We start from the raw sequence: 23,832 nt of genomic DNA on the forward strand, positions 1-23,832 counted from the left end.
GCAATCATAAACACGAATCTATCGAAACATTTAACACAAACATGTTAAAGGAAATCATGCTGAAACATTTTATAAACATGTGCCTAAAACAATTTCAACTCACGTGGAAATCATGCTTAAACATTTAACACAAAAATGTGTTAAAAATTAACATAAAAATCATGCTTCATCACATCCCTATATCATCTAAGGAAGCTACTTTATATAGTAGTATATAGATCGGAATGCCAAGAGCATCTGCGGTAAGTACTTTTTCTTTATACTTTATAATTCTATCAAAAGATTTATGAGCATCTTATTTATAGCACGATCATCTATCTGAATTATCCTTGATCGTGTTTCCTCTTATACGCACAGCTGTGAACGTTGAAATAGCAGTGCGACAGAAGCAGAACTACATAACTGCTTTTTTTTTTGCATATTCCTTTATGTTAGTTGATCGCTGGCACATTGTTTTTGTAAAATGAAACATAGAGAAAAGAAACCAGCAATAATCCCGTTAGATTTGGTTTGTCATTCTGTTGTTCACAGAAATAGCAGTGTTTTATTTACTTCACACACATTTTTCATACGCCCCGTGCGCCCTCAAGCCCTCCCGCCCCAGCCAAAATCAAATATCTCTTTGGATATATATTTTCAATTCGTTTCCATATATAGGTATGATATTTGTGTGAGAAGCGTGGGTGGAATTACATAGATAGTTGTTTTTTGGGGTTAAGGCTTGAAAACGATTTAATTGAATTAGTTTTTGACGGTTCATTTCCGTTTGCCGTTTGAAAAGTGTTTTTCTTAATTTTTGCTTTTTTTTTTTTTTGTATAGTATTTTTCTTCATTTTTGTTTTTTTCTGTTGTTGTTGTTGTTGTTTTTTATTATTGTTAGACAATCAAACAAATTAGACGCTAAGCCTTTTATGGGCCTTTAATGATAATAGATCAAAAGAAAAAAAACAAAAAAAAAAGAGTTTGGAAAATGGAATTATTTTGTTTGTTTTTGTTTAGCCAAAAGAGGAATTATTATTATATGATTATAGATGTAGTTGTTGTTGTTGTTGTCGATTCCATCCGTCTACAGAATTGTTTTTTTGCTTAGCTAGCCGGAACATGTGGGGTTGTCATCATCATCATGATCATCATCAACGTTTTTTTTTGCCGTTTTGACTTATGACCTCGGTGGCTTAATTAGCTTGCTAGTGGGCGGTGGCAGCTTGCAGAAGCCAGCTGCATCGAATACGGGCAAAAGTTCGCGCACACGCCCCGGTATCGAGCCATCAAGCATGCTGCCAGACAGAGACAGAGATAGAGAACGTAGTTAGACAGAGACACAGACGCAGGAGAGCAAAGAGAATGGGAAAGGAAGTTGTTGCTTACCGACGCTTGTAGTCGATCTTGGCGCCTTTTAGGGAGATGTTCGCCTCGGTGGGAAAGAATGTGGCATCGTAGAAATTGAGACCGTTCTGCAGCAGTATGTTGTACTCATCCATCGAGGCCAGTGTGATGCGTATAACAGCTGGCGGCAGCTCACGACGTTCCGGACGCTCCGATTTCTCAATCGCATCCGCCACAATTCCGACCCCTCCGCCGCCTCCTCCGATAACGCTCTTGGCACTGCTGCCTATCCACCGGAAATGTGCATAATACAATTTCAAATCAAATTCATATATTCGAAATGTGTGTGTGTGTGTGATTTGTATTATATCGATTAACCTATTAGCGAATAAACTAATACTGCCTACTGCTTACATGCAAATAAATCTAGTATAGAGTGCAAAGAAGTTTTCAGGGGACAAATCAATCAAATCACATCAATAATCAATATAGGAAAAAGATATTATTATGTTTACTATATCAAGCATATAAATGTAGAATTTTAGTTAGGAATAGAATTCGATATATAGGGAAGGAAAGGAAAATATATTAAATATTAAAACCTATCAAAATTGCTTACACTAAGAAATCAAGCATTGAAAGTTTAAGTTAGAGTTTAGCGCAAAGAAGTCTTCGGGGACAAATCGGAAAATCGATTAGTAAAGGAAAATTAAAGAAATATATGTGTATTATATATCAAAACATATTGGTGAAAAATCAAATCAAAATAATAAAGAAAATAAATTGATAGTTTTAGTTAGGAATTGGAATAGATATATTGTAAAGAATATACATATATTATATCAGAACCTATTAAAATTACTGACACAAAAGAAATCAAGCAATTAAATTCAGAGTTTTAGTTAATTTAGAGAAAAGATAAGTTTTCGGGGACAAATGGGAATCGATAGTGAAGGTATGGAAAATATATTGTGTGTATTATAATCAAAGAAATATATTTTCAAGGATAAATAGGAATCGATAGTAAAGGAATGAAAAATATATTATGTGTCTTATATATTGAAACATATTAGCAAAAAATCGAATATTACTGACACTCAAAATAATCAAGCAATTAAATTAAGAACTTTAGTTTAAGCAAATAAGTTTTCGGGGACAAATAGGGGAGTCGATATATATAATAGGAAATGGAAAAATATATTACTATATATCGCAACCTATTATCCAAATTGCAAAAGAAATCAAGCAAATAAATTGATAGTTGCAGTTAGTTGAGAAAAAAGGAAAGGAAAGGAAAAAGGTAAGGAATCGATAGTAAAGGAACGGATAGTAATGGAACCGATAGTAAAGGAAAGGGAAATATATTATATATCGAAACCTACTATAAAAATTGCTTCCACAAAAGAAATCAAGAGCATAAATTGAGAGTTTTAGTTAGTTCGGAGAAAAGAAAAGGAAAATATTTTTTAAATTATCATATAATATTTAACCTATTATGAAAATTGCTTAGTTTTCGGGATAATAGGAATCGATATATGTGATATATGATATATGATAAAAGGATAGTTGTGGATGTGGAATATTGGCTGTTGGGATATTACTTCGTATGGCGGCGCGACGTAGGGTTTGCATTTGAGTCTGGCTGCTGCTGATGCCCGTCAGCTGCTGCTCACCTTCAACGCCTCCCTTGTCCAGGCCGACGCTGCCGGAGATGCCTCCGCTGCTGCTGCTGCTGGCCAAGCTGGGACTCGAATAGATGTGCAATCGGACAACCTCGACAACCGAATCGAACTTGTACATCGCATGCCTGATGTCCTCCACAGGCAAATCTTCGGGCACATCGAGCACGTAGAGCGTGAATGTTTTTCTTGGTCGACACGGTATGGCAATCTATGTGGAAATTATGAAAATAGTGGAAAATAGTCTCAGTAAACCAAAGAGAGAAAGAGAGAGGAGAAAAGAGAGAGAGATTAGTGTACACAAATCACATTTGAATGGCAAAACGTTTCTCTACTATGATTTTTGGTTACAGTTGAATGAATTGATTTTTTTTTTGTTTTTTGTTTTTTTTTGGGATGGTGATGATGTTGGCGATATTCTCGGTTTATGTCTTTGCCAATATTGTACTCACACTGCGCGAGAATGTTTGCTGCAAAAATGTGGGAAAGATTCAAGTTTCAGATTTCAGACAATCTCATACTAAACACATATTCATATTTGGATGATGGTGCCTGGACAGAATGAGCGCTACTACAAGGAGGGTTAGACTAAGCTACAACTACTTGATTATACTCTACAAATTTTGGAATAGTTATTTTACACAAACATAGATCGTTCATTTACCTTATTACCTTATTGCATATGGGGTAGGGTCTTAATTTAATTTGAATTTCTTTTTCTTTTTAAAAACAAATATTTCAGAGATTCCTTTACTTTACTTCGAGTGAATTCGTAAGGTTGTTAATCTTAAGTTTTTTTATTCAATCAACTATTTAAATCGTTTCAAATTTTAGTAGCAATTCTATACTATGATTATAAATAAGTGGGAAATCTATATGAAGATTGTTGATCTTAAGTTTTTTTTTAATTAAGTTTCAATCAATAACTATTTAACTATTTAAATCGCTTAAAGAATTCTATCCTAGAATTCTTATGTCTAAAGCAATCCTATTTTATTTTATTTATTTCTAATCGACAAAGTCATAAAATTTATTTAACTTCCCAATTGAAATCTAACTAATATTAACTTCCATAGCTATTCTTAAGTTTCTTATTTAAGTTTTGAAGCTACAATATCAATACATTTCCGATCATTTTCGATATAAGGATAGTATTTATTAGAATATCCTAGATTCCTCAAGTTATACTATTGAAAGAGGAATATCTTAAAAACTACACATAAGATCTGCTCTAATTTCATCTTAGTACATTTCATGTTGAAATTTCGTACCCACTTTAAGAGCGACCTTCAGGAAAGTGTAAATGATGTTTGTGTGTGTGGGAGAAGGAGGAGGAAAATAATAAACTTACTTTGCGATAGAAACGTGCACCGGTCACTTTGTGGAATCCCTTCTTGAACACCGCCTGATAGTCATCTGGATGTGAGAATTTAAACAGAATTCCTGTAGCCGTTTTCGTCAAGCTGAAACATCCCTTGAAACTCATTTTTTCACAAATTAGAGCAGCTCGTTCCATGGATAGTTCATAGGATGGTGTCAGTAGAAAGGCGCCTGTAAGTTGTGATGAAGTTTGTTTTTGTTTTGTTTGATTTTAATACAGTTAGTACACTATATGATGGGTTTTTTGCTAGTTCTAGTTGATGATGCTACAGTTTTAGTACTTTTTTACACTTTAACCATGCAATTATTGGAATTATCTTGGAAAATATTATAAATAGCCAATGAACTCTTTAGTGAATTTCAATTACAATTGATTGAGCTACTTGGTAAGATAAATTTGATAGCTGTAGCTCAATCCATTGCTGAGTTCAAATAGGTCAAAAATATATATGGATAGAACTTAAAGTTGGATTTTCGCCTGGGCACCTTTGGTTAGGAAATTATCAGGCGAGGAGACTTCGGAATCGGAATCATCCTCCCACTATTCTTTGTTACACTTTAACCATGCAATTATTGAAATTAACTTGGAAAATATTGTAAATTTGCAATGAATTCTTTTGTGAATTTCAATTACAAATGATTAAGCTACTTTGTAAACTAAATGTGATAGCTGTAGCTCAATCCATTGCTGAGTTCAAATAGGTTAAAAATACATATGGATAGTATTTAGAATTGGATTTTCGACCTTTGGTTAGGGAAATTATCAGGCGAAGAGATTTCGGAATCAGAATCATCCTCGCACATTTTTTTTTTTACACATTAACCATGCAAATATTAGAATTAGACAAATTCTAATCTTTAGATAACTTTGAAAATATTGTAAATTTGCAATGAACTCTTTAGTGAATTTCAATTGCAATTGATTAAGCTACTTTATAAACTAAATTTAATAGCTGTAGCTCAATTCATTGCTGAGTTCAAAAAAGATAGTACTAATAAATTTGACTTTTGACTGGGCACCTTTGGTTAGGAAATTATCGGGCGAGGAGACCTCGGAATCGGAATCATCCTCTCGTTTATCGGCCCACTTCGGCTCCGACGAAAGCTTGTGGGCGGCCATTTTGGTAACGATGCCCGTCGGACGTTGCGGCCTCGGGAACTCGTTCTTTTCACACTCCAAATCCGATGCGTTGCCGATATAAGACATCTTAGTGTTTCGATTTATATATATATATGGTATATCTTTTAACGATTCACACACACACACACACAAAAAAAACAAATTTTAGCAAAAGAAAAAAAAAAAAAGAAACGACAAAATCAAAATCAAAGAAAATTAAGTCGACTTGAAGAGTGCACGAAAATTTGGAAGCAACTGAAACATGGAAACGCTTCTGCCATGGCTTTTATATGCTTCGCTGAGTCGCTCGATCACACAAACACAGATCGCAGATAGAAATGAAAGTCGAATCAAACACACACACACACTTAGACGAGATCTTTTGGTGTGGCAAAATGTCGGTGTCGTCGGGTTTTTTGCTCAAATTGGAAGTTCTAACAATTGGAATTAGATGTTGTTGGGTTCTCCAACGTGTAGAACGCACTTAAATATGTTTTTTTTTTTTTCATTTCGTATTGATCCTCGGTTTAAGTGGGCGGACATGGCCATTGCTGTTTGTGCTAGAAAGGGGCGTGGGCGATCGATCCGGTGTCTGTCTGTGGGAGGAGGAAGAGAATGAGAAGAGCATCGGGTTCGGGTCTTGAGTTCGCTTACGTTGTTGATAACGATGCAGGTTGACGCCATCGTCGATCGATCGATCGATCGTTGGGTCGATCGCCAACAATCGTCGTCAAGATCACGCGTCAAAAGAAGCGCCAAATGTTGCGTAAATTTCAAGAACACGACTTTATAAGGCCAATTGGCAAAATATATTGTGTTGCCTATATAGCGAAACGCATCTGGAGCTTACGTATAAAAATACAGCTTGTATATGGGCGATAAACATTCTCATATAAGCTCATTTCTTGTTATAGTTATTGGGCTTTTAATCAAGCAACTAAAAGTCAACTCGATTATACATTGATTGAAGAACATGTGCTTAGAATTTTGTATCATCTGCTCTGCTAATCTCTCAATTCCTACGACATAGTTGATATAAGATCACGAAACAGCAGCTGTTATATTTATTGGGGAAACAATAATCCCTATACTCATATGTTGCTTCTCTTTTATTCTTAGATATAGGTTTCCTCAATTCATAGTTTCGTTTTCGATACAAACCTGTAATGTTTTTATTAAAATAGCTGCACAACAAATTTCATAACTCTCACGTTGGTAATCTCCAAGATCCTTAAGGATAGTTAAAGTTCATCTGCTTTGTTAATCTCTCAATTCCTAATGAATTTGAGATTATCTTTAATTGCTATAAAATTTAATTTATTTTGTATACCGAAATAGCAGCAATATTTTATTTTATACTAAATGTAGCTTTTCTTATTGCTGATTTTTCTTCGATATTGACATTGCATAGTTTCGCTTTCGATACAAACCTTTAATGTTTTCATTAAAGTTGCTGAACAAAAAATTTCATAACTCTAACTTTGCTAATCTCAGAGATCCTTGAGACTAGTTAAAATTCATCTGCTCTGCTAATCTCTCAACTCCTAAGTTTTCAGATCAATTTTAAGTGCTATAAAATTGAATTTATTTTGTATTCCAAAACATAAACTGTTATACAGTTATTGGGCTTCATTAATCTCTTTTATACTTAAATGTAGCTTTGCTTCTTGCTGATTTTTCTACGATATTGTCAAAATAGTTTCGCTTTCGATACAAACCTTTAATATTTTATCTAAAGTAGCTGCACAACAAATTTAATATCTCTAACTTCGCTAATCTCCGAGATCCTTGAGACTAGTTCGATGTTCCCCTGTAATATGGGCAGTAAATAATACAACATGGTTTGGTTTTATGTCATTTCATAATATGTGGTTTATTAATAAATTATTTTATTTAAATTAATATTTCAGTTTTTGAATATTTATAGTATTTTTTATCTTTCAATTTTTGTGTTGTTTTTTTTGCATTTTTTGTTGTTTTTTTTTTATTGGTTTTTCTTGCTTCAAATTGATTTGAATCGTTTAAACAAAATGTGTGTGTGTGTTGTTCCACTTAATAATATTATAATAAGTATAATAAACTACTAAAGTGTTTACATGGCAACTATAATTTCATTTTTTCATCTGTTTTGTATACATCTTTTGCAGTTTTTTTCGCTTTTTTTTAAAGTATTTTTTTTTTACTATTTTTTCATATAGATAACAGAATTGTAAATCAAAAACAAAAATATATATGTATAGATATATATATATATATAAATATGTATATATATAGAGATATTATAAAGAAGCCAAAAACAAACGGAATCCGATGAGCAACACTTAAGAACTGAGTACAGTTTAGGCGCAAAAGGCAAGCGGTTGGTGCGGGGGGCGAGGGGGGAATGAAAAAGGGGGCATGGCCAAAGGGCTGAGTGATGTGTGTTTAGGAGGAAGTACATGTATATGTATTACGATTGATATACATTTATATATATAGTATATATATATAAAGATATATATATATATATTTAGGTTCCTTATATATGCTGTATATACCTTATATAGTAATATTTAGAAGCTTTGCAGCAATTGCTTAGGGGGGAGAACGGGGCGGGGGATCAGGCGTAACATTGAGAGAAAAGATGAAAATCGGGAATCAAAAGAATTGGAACCAAAAAATTACTTAAATACTATCAATCATGCGCTCCAATCACAATTACAAAAAAAAAAAGAACATACATTTGTATATAAACAGATGGAGAATTATCGATTGATTTATCGATATATTCGAAGCACACATTTACACATACCTTACATACAATACATACACAACAACTACGTAATAACTGATACAATGTTAACAATTATGCGGCGGTGGCTCTTCTTCTTCTTCATCTTCATCTTGATCTCTTCTTCTTCCCCATATATTTCTTATTATCATAGATTTTTGTTTTTTTTTGGTGTCTTACATTTTGAGGCAAAGGTGCAAATTAGCAGCAGCGAGGGGGAAAGGGGCAAAGGCAAAGGCGAGGGTTGTTTTTTGTTCTTATTTTGTTTTGGTTTTCAGTGAGCGAGACGTTAAGAAGCGGGGGAGGGGGGGGATGGCCAGGCAGGTGGGACATTCATGGAACTTACATACTTAACGAATTTCGATAATTATTAATCGATGCAAGCATCGATAAATGTGTGTGTGTGTATATATATGCGTATGTATATCGAGGCGTTTCACATCGATATTTTACACATCGCTCAATGCTTATCGATATATCTTTTTTCTTTATATATTTTACTGCTTTATCATATAGAGGGAGGACTCGTAGTACTTTTTTTTGTTTAGTAGTCTCGTGTGCCAAGCGAATTAATTTCTTACGCGTTTGTTTTTTGTGTATGCGTGTCTGTGTGTGTGTGTATCGAATACATCATGCACTCACACATGCATCAATGTGTTGTATATATGTATATGTAAGCAGCTTAAACAATTTGCATTTGCAATTTTTTCGTTTTTACGTTGATAATTTAGATGTATTACGATTTTTTGTTGTTGCCTCTCTTTATCGATACACACACATATACATATATCTATATATATTGTTGTTATCGATATATTTTTGTTTTTCCTTTTCGTTTCTGTTATTATTAACTATATTTTTTGTTTAATACGATTTTAGCCAAGGAAAAAAAAAAAACAAGAAGGGAAACACAAACAGAAAAATTAAACAGAAAATGGAATCATCTTCTCGGTTTCAATTTCTGTTTTACTTTTTCTTTTCCTTCTGTTTTTTTTTTGTTTTTTGATAATACAAATAGTACATTCATATATGTATATATATATATATATATTTATATATAGCTTAGCCTTAGGATTGTGTGTGGTTTCATTTTCTTTGTTTTTGTTTTGTTTTGGGCCTGGTAAAAAGCATGGCAAAAAATAATGATTGATTGATTGATACTACAAGTACAAGTACATATATGTATATATGATGTATATAATGAATATATGAGTGTGATGTAACAAAACGATTTGTACGCTTCGAACTGACTAGAAATTCGAAAATTGTTTCTTATCATATCATAAATTTCTGAGATATAAACAAATTAAAAAAAAAAAATTAGAATACATAATTTATTTAAATAATTGTTTATAAAATATATATTACTAAACATAATAATAAAAAGTCTTTGTATTGGAATCGTTACACAACTTAAGTGTGTGTGTGCTTTGTGTGTGTGTGTGTTGCATGTAAGTGTAAGTGTGTGTGTGTGTGTAAATTTGCTAAGTTGATCGATTGATCAATCATCGGTCGTCTTGGACGCGATTGAATGGTGTGCCGATGCGACTGTATTTTATGTTTTGTTTTGTATTATTTTGTTGCTTTACTATTCGCCAATAATCAATGCTTGATTGATCAATCATAGCTTCTTATATCGAATAACATAGAATGATGGATGCTTGCAATACGTTTCGATTCGCTTCGTTTCGTTTCGTTATATATACAAATACGGCTATTTTTATGTTTGTGTGTTATTTTGGCTACCATCAATCATACATCAATCATACATCAATCAGCCGTCAGCCAGTCAGTCAGTACCTCGGCGTTTCTCTATTCATATTTTAGTATTTTATGTTTTTTTTTTTTTTTGTTTTAAATGATTTAATTCTACGCATATAAAGTATGGAGGGAGAGAACAAGCGTTTCAGCTCGTGTTAAGCTCTAGGCACATACAATAATATGCCAAATGATTGACGTCCTCTTCTCTACGAATGATTGATTTCTAAATATGGCACTAGCACATAGCACTGGGGATGGTTTTGGACACGGCAAGCACTACTGCATTGGTGTGTGTGTGTGAGTGTGTTTGTATTTGTGTGTTTCTCTGGGTCTGTGTGTGTGTTAAAGAAATGCCCAAGTCTGTGCAGAATTTGAGATACGATAAGTTTTAAAACATATATATACTAAAAGATTGATCAACAATATATATATATACGTATATTATTATAATACTCTGTAGTCTCTAATATGATTGAAAGCGATATAGAGTGAGAGAGATCTTTTGCAGTTTGATTTTGGGATAGACTCTTAACCATTTTATATTGTCTCTTCTTCATTCTGATGCCCTTTCTATATTAACTAGATTTCACAGATCGATTCCTCAGGCTTCTCAATTTTCATTTTCTGAAAATGTTTTATAATTAATCGTTTTTGCGGGTTGCTCTTATTTCTCAGGGAGATAATTGTGTATCATATGGCGTCGTCTTAAATCTAAATGCGTTCATAAAAGTGCAGCAGAATACTCAAAGAAACATCTTTGTGACATTTTTACAGATCTCTTTAATTGATTGATATATAAGAAGTAATTTCAGATAATTCTTTCTGTATCTTTTCGTTCCCTGCGATTTTTTAAGAATGGGAAAAAGGAAAACACTTTTTATACATTTTGTTGTGGAAGGATTTTAGACTACAGAGTTCTGTAAGAATACACGTATATAGATATATAGTTGAATAATTCGAAATAGATAATAATAAATGATTTTTGTGATGTATGTGTGTGTAGTTAATTTCGATGCTGAGTTGTTTTCTTGTACATACAAAAAACGTCAATTGCTTTTTTTTTGCTTTGCGCTTATTTAGTTTTTTTGTTTTGTGTTTTAGTTATTCAATGATTTTGTTTAGTTTTTTTTTTTATATTTCGTTTCGTTTCTTTTTTTTTGTTTTGTTTTTCGTTTGTTGGACGGAACAATTTACAACATATGATTATGAAATAATGTTTAAAATGATGTAATGATGTAACACAAAGTAATACTTCAACTTGATAATAAAAAAGAAAAAGAAGTCAACAAATATAAAAATGGATATTAGCTATCAATATATATATCGAGATAGATTATCCACGATGAGTTAATGTGCGAGATATTAAAAACGAAGAAGAAAACTTTTGCTAATGGAATGAATTAGCTTTCGGGTTGTTCTAATATATCCTTCTCTATATATCGAAACGATAAATTACACAAATCATATAGTTTTAGCATTTTGTTGTACAGTTATACACACACATATATATATCTATATATATATACATATATATATGGATATGCGTATGCCATGGGTTCATTTTTTTCTTGTATATATAGATCGTGAGTGAGTTACACATACAGTTAGTTTATACATACATCTATATACATATATAGTTGTACATATATATATAGCGAAAATGTGGCATATATATATTTTCGTAATTCTTTTTGCATCAGCGTTCGAAACGATTTTTTTCTTTTGCTTTTTTTTTGCAATTGATTTCTCTTTTCTTGTATAATAATTGATTTATGTGTTTTTTCTTTTGTTTTTTTTAAAAGATTTGTTCAATAATCATAATCCAAGTATAATAATAATAATAATTAAGTAATCATCAATGATAATAATAATAATAATAATAAATACGCATGTATACCCTAGAAATAGTTTAATATTAATATTATATAAAGCTTAAACGCTCGGTAATATCATATAATATTTTTGGTTACACATTTCCCATGCTTTATCGTCGCTTCGGTTATGCAAATCGTTCAAATAAAGCTCATAAGCGTCTATATACTTTTCATTTCTGTTCTGCTCCTCTCTTGATTCTTTCTCCTTTTTTCGCGTTTTTTTTTATGGATTATCTTTTTAATAATATTTTGTAATTTTCATTTTTATGATTGCGTCAACTTATATAGTTATAAAGCGATCGATATTTTTGTTTGTATTATAAATATTCATATCATATTTTTTGTTGTGAAATTCTTCCGCGTTCCCCCAAGAGATATACATACAGTTTTTTTTCCATTTGGGGATTGTACACAGACACATAGCACAAGTGGGGGGCGTGTCATACAATACATATATATATAATTCTTGATTTTATTTAATTGGTTTTTTGATTTTCAAAAAGAAACACGAGAGTTACACCATAACAAATACACAAATGCAAAAATTCAGCTTGAATGGTTTGTTGGATTTTCCTTTTTTTTTTGTTTCCTTCTGGGTTTTTTTCCCAGAGTTCTAATAAGAGTTTAGAGATATGCATTTGAGGCCGAAATCTCGTACAAAATATGTCGTTTTTTTTTTCTTAACACTTGTCCGTTCCTTGTTTTGTTTTGTTTTTTGGGTTAAGTTATTCATTAAATTTGTTCTTTATATATAGTATTTTGTTTTTGGGGTTTTGTCATTTGCAAAAAGCATTTTCATAAGCAATAATTGTGTGTGTTGAAGCAATTGGAACAAGCTATGCTTTCAGATGCTTTCATTTCAAGCACTTTATACTAAATATACTGCAAATATACCATAGTTAGTATATGGTATATAAGTAGTACAGAGTTTCAAAGGTGTGACACCCACTTGTGCTAAGTGTGTGCGATATTTTGTTATCGGTATTATAACTATACGTATATATAAGTACATATATATATTTGCTTTCTATATGAACTTAGTCTAGGCAATAAATACCTTTGTTTTTTTTCTTGTTGCTGTTGCTGTTGTTCTTGCTATATACTTGTTAATTTTGTTTTGCTTTTTTGACTTGATTTCAGCGTCGAGAGAGAGTATTTTCTTTTTCTTATTTTCATATTTTGTTGCTTGCTTTTTAAACATTTTGGATTGCTAGAATTGCGTTGAGAGAGAGAGAGTTGTGTGTTGTTGTGTGTGTGTGTGTGTGTGTGTGTGTGTGTGTGTATTTTAGTTACCCTTTTGGACACCTGCAACGGCCACCTCGACGAGCTGATCAAGCATCTGCATTTGCTTCCTCGTCGGCGTTGTCATGGGCGTAACGACATTCTGATATCGTTGATGAAATGTTGACAATATCTCGCGAATTTTAGCAATTATCTCTTGTACTCAGGCATTTGATTCCTACAAAAGATTATTATTATTATGTAATATATTATTATTATGATAATATCACTTAGGGGTAACACCATTGTAGAATTTTCCAAAAATCTAATTCTTTTTTTGAAGAACTTTTCAAGTAACGTTAAAAAAAAGTCAAAAATAAGTAATTTTGTGCATTTTCTCCCTTAAATAAATATGAGATTTGGTTCAAATAAGTTTTTTCCCTGTGTTCAACTCTTTTCTTTTTGATATACTGGTTCAATACTTAATAATGAAATTAAATTTAATAAGGAAATTTTGGGCATTACGCTTTGTGCTATTATTTCTCATACTTTTTTTTGACCATTTTCGTTTGACGACACGAAAATTTAAGGTGTCTTATAATTGTAAGCAGGAGTGTACTGGGCAGAAAAAAATCTTCATCTAAATCGTTATATCTAAAAATTTTCGTACGCATTTCTGAAAATATTGTTTTTTGTCATTTTGGAAAACGCTTGAACAAAAAGTTAAAATTCTAGATTTTAGTTTACACAACTTGAGGTGCGTTTTGGTTTTTGTATTTTTATGAAAATACGAAAAAAAAATGTATTAGTACTTTTAAATATATGTTTCACAACATTCATTCATTTAACCCTATTTCTACTGGTCACAAAATAATGCCAGAAAAGTCAAATTTCATTCATTCCTTCTGGTCAAAAAATAATCCCAAAAAAAATCCAAAATTCTTTAATTTACCCCCATTGCTTCTAGTATAAAACAAATCGCAAACAAGCTTTCCAAAATCAACGATTAGAATATTGTTGCCCCTTAAAACATTTCAGTTAGTCTCTTCTTACCTTTAGGTTGTCGAAATAGTGCATGATTTGCTCGTAGTCCATGTCGAGATCATCGAGTCCCAGACGCTCGCCAGGTGCCAATGTGTCATCAACAGTTGCCGAGAACATCGGATTGCCCACAACTGTTGCCCTCTTCACACGCGATGATTTTGTTGTTGGTTCGCTGCTGACAGCAGTCGAACCTCCTCCGCCTCCGCCTCCTCCGGCTGATGAGGTCAAGGTGCCCGGCGGTGTCGGCAGCCGTACAATCTTATCCGTGGCATTCGAATTGGCCGCATCGGCAACGGTGCTCAATATGCTGTGGTTGTGATTCTCTGTAAGGCAAAAGAGATTTTGTAAAACTGCACTTTGTATTCAATATAAATCAATCGATATTGTGCGCTAGCCAAGCTCTATCAGCTTTACCTGAATAATTGGCAAATATTCTAAGAAATTGCATAAGCCGAAGTCTGTTCAATCAGATTACTATTTCAAAAAGTAAATTCTCAGAAATTGCACAAGTCAAAGTCAGTTCATCAATCAGATTACTTCTTCAAATACTAAATTGAATTATTAGTTGACTGTCTGTAAATGAGTTTTGTCCACATTTATTCTTAATTTGTTTAAGGCCTTAAGTCAAGTCTGTCTGCCTGACTGTCTTTCTATTCTAACACAAAACAGTCTCTCAGTTCTCGATTAATTTAACACAGGCAAAACAAGATTTAAAAAGCTTCACTTTGTATGCAATAAAAATCGATATTATGCGCTTGCCAAGCTATCAGCTTAACTGAACAATTGGCAAATCATTAACAGTCCTGAGAACTAAAGGAAAAAAAACTAGTTCACGAAGTTTAGATTGCAATTTCTCCTTTTTTTTGTAGCACACAAATTCATCATTAAGTTTACGCCTTGAGTTCTTAAACATCGAATCAAGTCTGTCTTTCTAATTTTCTAGGCAAAATCAGCTCTCAACTAATATGCTACAAAGCAAACTTAAATATTCTCTTTATACAGCTCTATTTTAGTTCTCCAACTAATATGCTACAAAGCTAGCTACAATATCCATTTCACATAGCTCTGTTTAAGTTCTCAACTAAAGTGTTACAAAGAAAGCTAAAAATCCATTTCACATTGCTGTCTTTTTGAGATCTCCAAAGGAACTTTTAATATCCTTTTCTCATCAGTTTTCTCTTGCTTCGTTTCGTTTACCTTTAATTTGTGTTATGGCTGGCGATGTTGGAGCCACAATTGTTGCTGCCGCTGCTGAGTTAGCAGCTGCTGCTGCGGCGGCTGCTGCCTGAGCAGCCTGAGCGACGGCCGCTGCTTTGGTAACTCTCTTTGGTGTCAGCGAATCGAATTGAAATGCATTCTTCTGATGCGGATTTGTGTACTCCACCAGCTTTTCAGCATTGTGCAGCTCCTCGTGCTGTTGCTGCAGCTGCTGTTGTTGTTGCTGCTGCAGCTGCTGTTGTTGCTTCATCTTCAAGTGAGCCGAACGCAGCACAGGCTCATGCATAAAATTGTGGCTATGACTGTGACTGCGTTGATGCTGATGATGACGTTCCGGCTGCTGCTGCTGCTGCTGATGATGATGATGCAACTGTGGCGGCTGCTGCTGCTGTTGTTGTTGATGTTGTGGCTGCTGCTGTTGTTGATGTTGTTGCTGCTGCTGCTGTGGCAACGACTGCGCAACATTGTTGTTCTCATTCAGCATATGCTCGCGCTTAAAGTGCTGACTGTGCCGCTTGTTCAGCAATTCCTTGTCCTAGCAAAGTGAAAAGTATAATGTAAATAGATCTTGGTTGGTTGCAAGTTTAGTTGCCACTCACCTTGATTGACGCTGTCTGCGGTGGCAACTGCGGTGGCAACATGGCACGCGTGCCCACATTGCGATGAGGCGGCACTGGCGGCTTATAATCCAACGCTGTTTCCTTGCGCTCATTGGCCAGATAGCTAAAAAAGTTATCATTGCATTAGTATTCTTGGTTGCAAATTACAAGTTGCTGTTGCAACTTACTGTTGTTCCTGGTGCAGTTTGTTCAAGTTGGAAGCGGGGACAATGTGTGTTTGCAACTTGGGTTGCGGCTGATCAAACGAGCTGATGCGTCGTCCATTGTCGTACGTGATGATCGGATTGCTGGTGATCCGCATGCGAGAATCTAAAGAAAAAAAGGATGAAATCATTTAGAAGACAAGTAAGAAGAAACCAAATAAACCACATTATTATACATTAATTCTATATTTAATATATTGATATGGTATTACATTCAAAATATATCAGACTGTATATACCAGACTATAATTGGTATATTGATATAGTATATACCATAAAGTGCAAAATATACCAAATTGTCTATGTGAACAGTTGCATTTGGTATATTGATAAAGTAATACATTTAAAATAGGATATAGAATACACCAAATTGTATATAGCAAAGGCTATATTTGGTATATTAATACAACACTACATTTAAAATATACCACAGATTGCAGAATATACCAGATTGTCAGCCAAAGCAAATAAGATCCCATTGCAGTAGGCATAATTTGCCATAGTTCATATTGTATGTTTCAAGAATTGCGAATCTAGCTTAAAAATTACGCTTGTTATACGAATTTCATCGATTAGCGGGGGCGGAAGTGGGCGTGGCGAAAATTTGAAGCATATTTGATGTGCGTGCAAACATAACAAATGCGAGAAAGAATGAAAGCTTTAGCTCTTATAATCCCTGAGATCCAGGTGTTCATACTGACGGACGGACAGACAGACGGATGGACATGGTTATATCGTGTCTCGGCTGTTGAGGCTGAACAAGGATATACGTTCTAGGGTTGAAGATGCCTCCTTCTGCATGCATTCAAATGTATGTAAACATTTTCTGCAGTCATAAAGTTATAAAACCCTTCTACCCTATGGATATTTTTGTTTTATGCTTACCACGCGCATTGATATGCTGCTGTTGCTGTTGCACTGGCTGCTGCTGCTGTTGTTGTTGTTGCTGCTGTGGTGGTGGTGCATCCACGGCCACCGACTGCCGATCGATTGTGGAGCGTCCCAGCCAGACCCAGTCATGGGCATTCGTCGTCGACTCCTTGAGACGCACATCACGAAAACCTCCGCCACCGCCAGCTGCACCATTATTGCTGGCATTTCCCTTGCCACCGCTGGATAAAGGATCCAGGCCCGATTCAATCATGGCCGGCCGAAATTTGGATGCATAAACCACGCACGAGATGACGAAGACAATGATGGCAAAACAGAAGGCGGTCAGGAGGACATACATGCCCAGCTCCATGGAGGACATGTTGCCCCCAGCAAATCCACGATTACCATAATGTGACTTGTGCACAGCCTGAATGCTGGCGCGATGTTGACGCGCCTGGACAGTGGGCTCATACTGCTGACTGGAGTCACGCAATGGAATGCCAACTGTTAAGAAAAGCAAAGTGTTTTCAATGATGAAGTGTTTTTTTTTTGAGAAAGACAACTAACCAATAATGTCCGCTAGATCGCCGGTGTTGCGATAGTTTTTGCGTTCGCGTCCCACGGTGCCATCATTCTGTATCGATTCCTGTTTGCTCACAATGTCCACGTTGTTAAAGTCCACCTCAATGGAGGCCAAAGCACTTGCCAGCGGAGCAGCATTTGGTTTATTCTGCTTGACAACGCCAACCGATGCACTCGATGCGGAACTGGAACCGGCTCCAGAGCCACGACGCAAGCGACATTCCTCAGAGAGCAGCAGAGTGACACGCAACAGATTTCCATTGCCCTCGCCGACGGCAATAACACGTGGATGATGCGATGCTAGCATGGGTGCAAAGGCCACCACCTCAGTGTCCAGACTCTCCACAAGCAGAAAATAATCCTCGACAGCAATGTCACTATAGTGAATACAATTTTCGATTATTACAAGTCTTATAATTCAATCGTTTTTTGACCTACCGCAAAGGCGTCTTTGAGCCATCGCTAAACTCTAAATCAATGTCGAGCAATCCCTCCTGATATTGTGCCGTCAACTTGTGTGTAACTGATGTCTCGGCTAGATAACCATTCTCAATGGCATTCTCCGGTGTTATGGTCAATTGCAATCCCGATATTACGCGCACAATCAACTTGGATAGATTGACTTTGTCGCTACCGACTCGGATCTCCTTCGTTCCAATCACTCGTCCTGTGATCGGTGACAACACTTGGACATCGGTGCGTCCCATCGATTTGCCCTGCAGTATGCGACCCTTGAGTGAGGCAATCTTGGGATCTGCCACGCGAAGCAGCGGCTGCACAAGATCTGTGACACGCAGTCCGGTGCGACGGGATATGAAGTAGCTGATGCGGCCAGAGTTCTGTAAACAAGTATGAACACAAGTGTTATATGTTTGCTTTGCTTTCACTTATTTGTTGCTTTCTCTCTTAACTCACCTGATCGATGGCCAAGAACTTGGCGTAGACCTCAACGGGACTCTGCTGGTAGCGTGCTCGACAGATGCTCTTGTCGGCGCCCACATTGTTGTAGTAGCTGGTGCCGTGCTGACTCCACATGTACGATCGCTTCTTGCGACGACGCGATTGTTTGTTGTGGCTAATTAAATAGAGGGGGAGACAGAGAAGGATTAGATAATGTCACATGTATTGCTACTCGCTTCATAATTTCAGTTCCCTCATCGTTATTCACTTGTTTGTGCTAATCCTCAGTCACTCGTTAATTTAATCGAATCGTTACTCGTTAATTTATCTGAAATTAATTCTTACTTTTCGTTTAGTTAATTTGAAGCTTTATTCCTCTTTACTGCATTAGTTCATCTTGTTTTTTTTTTTGTTTTCCAGTTCATATTTTAATCGTTACTTTTAATCGTTCATTTTGCAGCTTTCTGATTTCACTTCACTCGTTACGTTTTCAATTCGTTCCTCTTTATTGTCGATAATCTATCATTGAATTGCCAACTATTATTAATTGATAAAAAGAGTATCGACAATAAAGAGGAGCGAATTAAAAAAGTAACGAAAAGTAAACTTTTTGGCTACTCTTTAGTTATTGTCTAGTTGTTTTTTTGTCAGCTTCACTATTTGTCAGTTATTTGCTATTAGCTTATTCGTTAATCGCTACTCGTATTTTAATCGTTACTCGTTAGTTTAAAATTCCTGCCGGCTTTCTGTTTTAATTTTGCATTACTCTCGTATGATTTTGAGACTCGTTACTTTTTTTTTTAATTCATTCCTTTCTCTGTTGTCGAAACTCTTTATTATTGAATAATAGATGGTATACTTTTAAACTTTTGACTGGCCCTGCATCGGTACTCAAGTTCTTTCGTTTGCTTAACACATTCGCTACTCGTTAGTTATTTTCTCGACACTTGTGAGCTACTCACATGTAGTGATTGTCGTCGGTCACCTTCCATCCCTTGATCTGGGACAAACGGAAATCGGATATGTAGACTTCAAGTGGAAACTCGGGCATCCAGACAATAAACTTGGCCACGCCCACATAGGTGCCATACTTCACAATGACCGAGGCATTCGATGAGCCACGCTGCTCGGAGCCATCCACGTAAACGGAACTGCACGACGATGAAACCTGTGTAAGTGACAAGATTATTGATTAGAAAATGTTGAAGCCGAGGGATCTCTCTATGTCTTGGGACGCACCTTGATGACGCTCTCGTCTTCGGCGTGGCACGAACTCTGAAGCGTAACGTCCGCCACTTTGCCGGCTTGCGAGACAATGAAGACCTTCATGGCCTGGGCAACTTGTCGACCGGTCAGCACCGCGGTGTTCATCACCTCCCAGATCTTGGCCATCGGCAACACGGCCTGAATGTCATCCTTGTTGATCTCGAGCTTGGCAATCAAACGTTTTTTCGTATCATCCGGCGCTATCAACTCCGACGAGTCCTTATCCTTGGGTGCATCATACACATGGGTCACGGACCAAACAATCTTGCCCCCATCGAGTATATCGTTGCTATCATCGGCCACCTCAAGCAGCCACGAAAAGACCTCATAGACCTCGTTGCCATTGCCATTTCCATTGCCACCGCTGCTGCTGCTGCTGTAATTGGAGCGACTCTCCATGCTGGAACCGCTGCTGCTGCTGGCCGAGGAGTCAATGTCCTTGCGAAAGGCTGTGACACGTGCGGTGGTATGCTTGGGATTCTCCTTCTCAATACTAATGCTCCACAAATCACTCGACGCACTCGCACCCATAATCCTCAGTCCGGCCTTGACGCGAGCGCGCACCGTAAATGCAGCAACTCGTTGCTCCTGCTCGGCATATTGATGCAGAAAGACGGGCACATGCAGCTTGGACATGGGATACAACGGATGTTGGGGCAACAGGAACGTAACCGAGTCATCGGCACGCAATTCCTTGAACGCAGTCTTGGCGGCCAACAGCGGCACCTGAGCGAACGTGGTCAACGGTTGGATTTGTACCTTGGGCTCGCATTGTTCGGGATTTCGCAACGGTGGCTCAAAGACGCTGTACGAAACCTGGGCGTAACGTTGCGGCGCCTTCGGTGGGGGCAGCGGTGTTTGGGCCGCATTCGAGCCGTGACGTGGCGCTGGCAATGCGGGCCACCAGCTGAGGGGAATAACAACCTCGGCAACGCAGACCCCATCCTCGCCCTCCGGCATGCAGCGTCCTTTGAGAGGCTGTTCGTTGGCCATGGCCACGTGGAGGAGAACACACACCTTTTGGCGCTGCAGATGGCCGCCAGGATCGGCGCCGGCATGGAAGAGGACACGCAACACGGGGGAATCCTGGGAGACGGTGTTGCGCACCAAATGCGCCGAGATGTCCAAATGCATGTTCGGTTGCTGCAGCTCCAGCAGGGTCGCCGTCGAGTTCTAAAGTGTGTAAAATGATTGAGTGATTGATGGAGAGCTGGGAAGATGGAGTTTACGACTTACGTTCACATAGTCGCCTGCCTGATTCGCTGCGTCCATAGTGTCGGGCACAATGTAGCGAGCGGGCACAGTTTGCTTCGTCGAGAAGGGTCCGTAGCTGGCGCGGATCGAGACGGGCTGCGTGGTCTCGACGACGGTGAAGCGATCCAGCGACAGCACCGAGTCATAGTTGGAGCGGGTCTTCAGCGGTGGCAGCGACGATGATGTCTGTTGCACGTTCGCGATCTCCGGTGTCACAGGTGGTTGGCGAGCATGCTTCAGAAAGAAGCCGCTGTCCGGTGCCTCGAAGTGCACTTCAACGCAGGCGCAGAGCTCTAAGAGGCAGGATGACGATGATGGTAGGCGCGGGGGAAATTTAAAGGAAACGTCGAGAAAAAGCATTTCAATCAAGGTGTCAATCAAAAAGGGGCACACCCTTAGGAGCGGGGTACATTATCGAAGGGGGAGGAGATAGTGAGAGGGGTAAGGGGAAGGGGGACACTCACCTGCAATCGCCAGCAGCATCCACGCAATTATTACGCAGCACTTCATATTGTGCACTGCTTACTCGACTGCTTGCCTCACTGATTGATTGATTGATTGATTCAAGTTACAATTTCTCTGTTACTACTGCTTCTCTTTCTCCTTCTTCTTCTACTTCGTCTCCTGCCACTTGCAGTTTTTTCTCTTCGACGTTTTTTTTTTTTTGCCTTTAGTTTTTAGTGTCGTGTGTTTTTTTTCGCTTTTAACTTTTGTGGTGTTTTCTTTTTATTTTTGAATACACAAAATCGTTTTTGAAAATTACATTGCGAACGCACAAAATAGAATGCACAATATTTTGTTGCACCTGCAGCTGCTAAATTGAAGCAGTTGTTGTTGCTGCTTTTGCTGTTGCTTTTCCTTGCTTCACAGTTGCAAAAATCTCCAGCACATCCTTTATTGATTCTTTCAGTGTGCAGGCGCTCACACCAACACCAACACCAACACCAACACACACACTACGTATTCAGGCAAATACGCATGCACATACACAAACACCAACCAACTTACACACACTCACGCGCGCTCGGTTGGTCGCCTGCCTTGCCTTGCCTTGCCTTACATATACACACACACTTTTCACATTTCATTCATTTAGGCCGTAGTATAGACACATCTTCCTTCCCGAGAGTCTCTTTTTCTTTTCTTTGGTATAGCTCGCTCTCACGCACACACAATACTGCTTAATGCTTTGCTCTCTAACGAAATGCGCTTATTAATTTTGTCGTATTTGGTGTGCACTTTTTTGAAATGGTTGCGGCCACTTCACTTAGTACTAATTAAACTAAGCGTTTAATACATAGTTAGTTTCGTTTAACTTTGAATTTTTTTACGCAAATATCGAACATTTCCAAACACCCCAAAACCAGCGTGACCGCACGTTGGAATTTCAAATATACCACCAATATGTATTCGATGAGGAGCTAAACATCGCATCGCACTATCGATGCAACGATGAAGCACTGAAAGCATTCTTGTTGTTTTTGTTTGGAGGAACCACTTAATATAACTTCACAATAATGCATACTAAGATATTGTTCTATTCGGTATTTTAAGTCTGTATTTTAAATTTGAATTATTTTTAAAATCAAGCCATCGATTATTCTCCTTAACTAGGAAACGATTCTTTTTATACCGTAAATGGTCACACTGCTTGCAACTTCACTTGCATTAGTGCTATCGATACACATGGTTGCCATACCAACACATGTTGTGCCACTCGATGCACACAGGCGCCACCGTTATTTTTATTGTTTCAGTTGACAAATAGAGGGCGCCACCGGTACTGCAATGAAGTTGGCGCGTAATAACAAAATTTTCAAATGTGTAAAACGATGAGTACCAAGTAGAGCATTTTTTCTTGAGAGCTGCTGCAATTGCTACTACTAAAGTTGCTTTGATTTCAAGACGACCAAAATGGCAAATAAATATCAAGGAACGTGCGAAGCATATTTAAAATGACAAGAGCAAATAAATGCACTTTATATAACTGTAACTCTGAGAGCAACTGCATTTAATATTGCCCTCCCACAAAAAAAGAAAGAAAATAAACATATCAGGCATAAACCTTAAAATGCCATGCACTTTGAAAATGCACGCCATTTTGTTGGTGCATGGTGCAGAAGGCAAGCAGGCAAACGGGCACCCATACATACATATGTATGTACATATGTATGTAGGCGTAAGTGCGAGCGAGCTAGCAAGTTGCACAGCATCCGATGCATGGCCAAGTGTGTTGTGTATGTGACGTTGCATTCTCATTGGGTGCAGCGAGCATTGATTTCTTGCAACGAAACTTGTTATGACAACAAAATGAGAGAAAATATGCAGAGCTGTGTGTGTGTGCGTGTGTGCAATGCAATCTGTTGTTGTCGCTTACGCTTACCATACAACAACAAAGCATGCATATCATTAAATGAAACTTTGGCAAATATTCAATTTAAACATGTGTGTGTATGTATGTATGTGTGTGTGTGTGTCAAAATGTGTACGCATGAATTAATTAAAAATTCCGTTGGTGCCCGCTACGCGAAAGTGGCTGGCAACAATAATAACAACAACAACAATAATAACCAATTCAAGTCTTTGTGCTGTTTCATCACCCTTTTTGCCCATTGATCTCGCAATATTAATGAAAGTTCTTGTGAATTTATGTTTTCCTGCCTTTCCTTCTCTCTTTCTTTCGCCCCAACAACCAACACTGTTGAGCGCCATTATTTAGCACTGAACCTGTCAATCGCTGC

At 37.0% G+C, this 23,832-nt stretch overlaps 2 protein-coding genes across 5 annotated transcripts; both read right to left on the reverse strand.

The window, feature by feature from the left end:
- Positions 1-793: 793 nt before the first annotated feature.
- LOC132796119 (uncharacterized) lies at positions 794-5,679 on the reverse strand. Of its 3 annotated transcripts, none has more exons than XM_060807169.1 (6): positions 5,406-5,679; positions 4,357-4,556; positions 3,458-3,475; positions 3,000-3,216; positions 1,369-1,612; positions 794-1,277 (listed from the first exon to the last, which is right to left on the reverse strand). In XM_060807169.1, the coding sequence occupies exons 1-6, from the start codon at positions 5,590-5,592 to the stop codon at positions 1,160-1,162; spliced, it is 984 nt and encodes a 327-aa protein (XP_060663152.1). In that variant the 5' UTR covers positions 5,593-5,679; the 3' UTR covers positions 794-1,159. The 3 variants fall into 3 exon arrangements, with proteins under 3 accessions (XP_060663152.1, XP_060663150.1, XP_060663151.1); XM_060807167.1 differs by having other exon boundaries at positions 2,928-3,216; XM_060807168.1 differs by lacking the exon at positions 3,458-3,475 and having other exon boundaries at positions 2,928-3,216; positions 5,406-5,678.
- Positions 5,680-10,104: 4,425 nt separating this feature from the next.
- On the reverse strand, positions 10,105-22,475 carry LOC132796113 (transmembrane protein 132C). 2 transcript variants are annotated; one of them, XR_009633499.1, is made up of 14 exons: positions 21,556-22,475; positions 21,074-21,384; positions 19,811-21,010; positions 19,534-19,739; positions 18,587-18,746; positions 18,110-18,510; positions 17,657-18,048; positions 17,102-17,593; positions 16,181-16,322; positions 15,993-16,116; positions 15,373-15,928; positions 14,185-14,498; positions 13,204-13,369; positions 10,105-13,120 (listed from the first exon to the last, which is right to left on the reverse strand). XR_009633499.1 is itself a non-coding variant. In XM_060807156.1 (13 exons), exons 1-13 carry the CDS (start codon positions 21,599-21,601, stop codon positions 13,355-13,357), a joined length of 4,359 nt encoding a protein of 1,452 aa, XP_060663139.1. In that variant the 5' UTR covers positions 21,602-22,475; the 3' UTR covers positions 12,544-13,354. The 2 variants fall into 2 exon arrangements, 1 of the variants encoding a protein (XP_060663139.1); XM_060807156.1 differs by having other exon boundaries at positions 12,544-13,369.
- Positions 22,476-23,832: the final 1,357 nt, after the last annotated feature.

The sequence above is a fragment of the Drosophila nasuta genome, chromosome X, assembly GCF_023558535.2.
Source record: "Drosophila nasuta strain 15112-1781.00 chromosome X, ASM2355853v1, whole genome shotgun sequence".
Classification (NCBI taxonomy): Eukaryota; Metazoa; Arthropoda; class Insecta; order Diptera; family Drosophilidae; genus Drosophila; species Drosophila nasuta.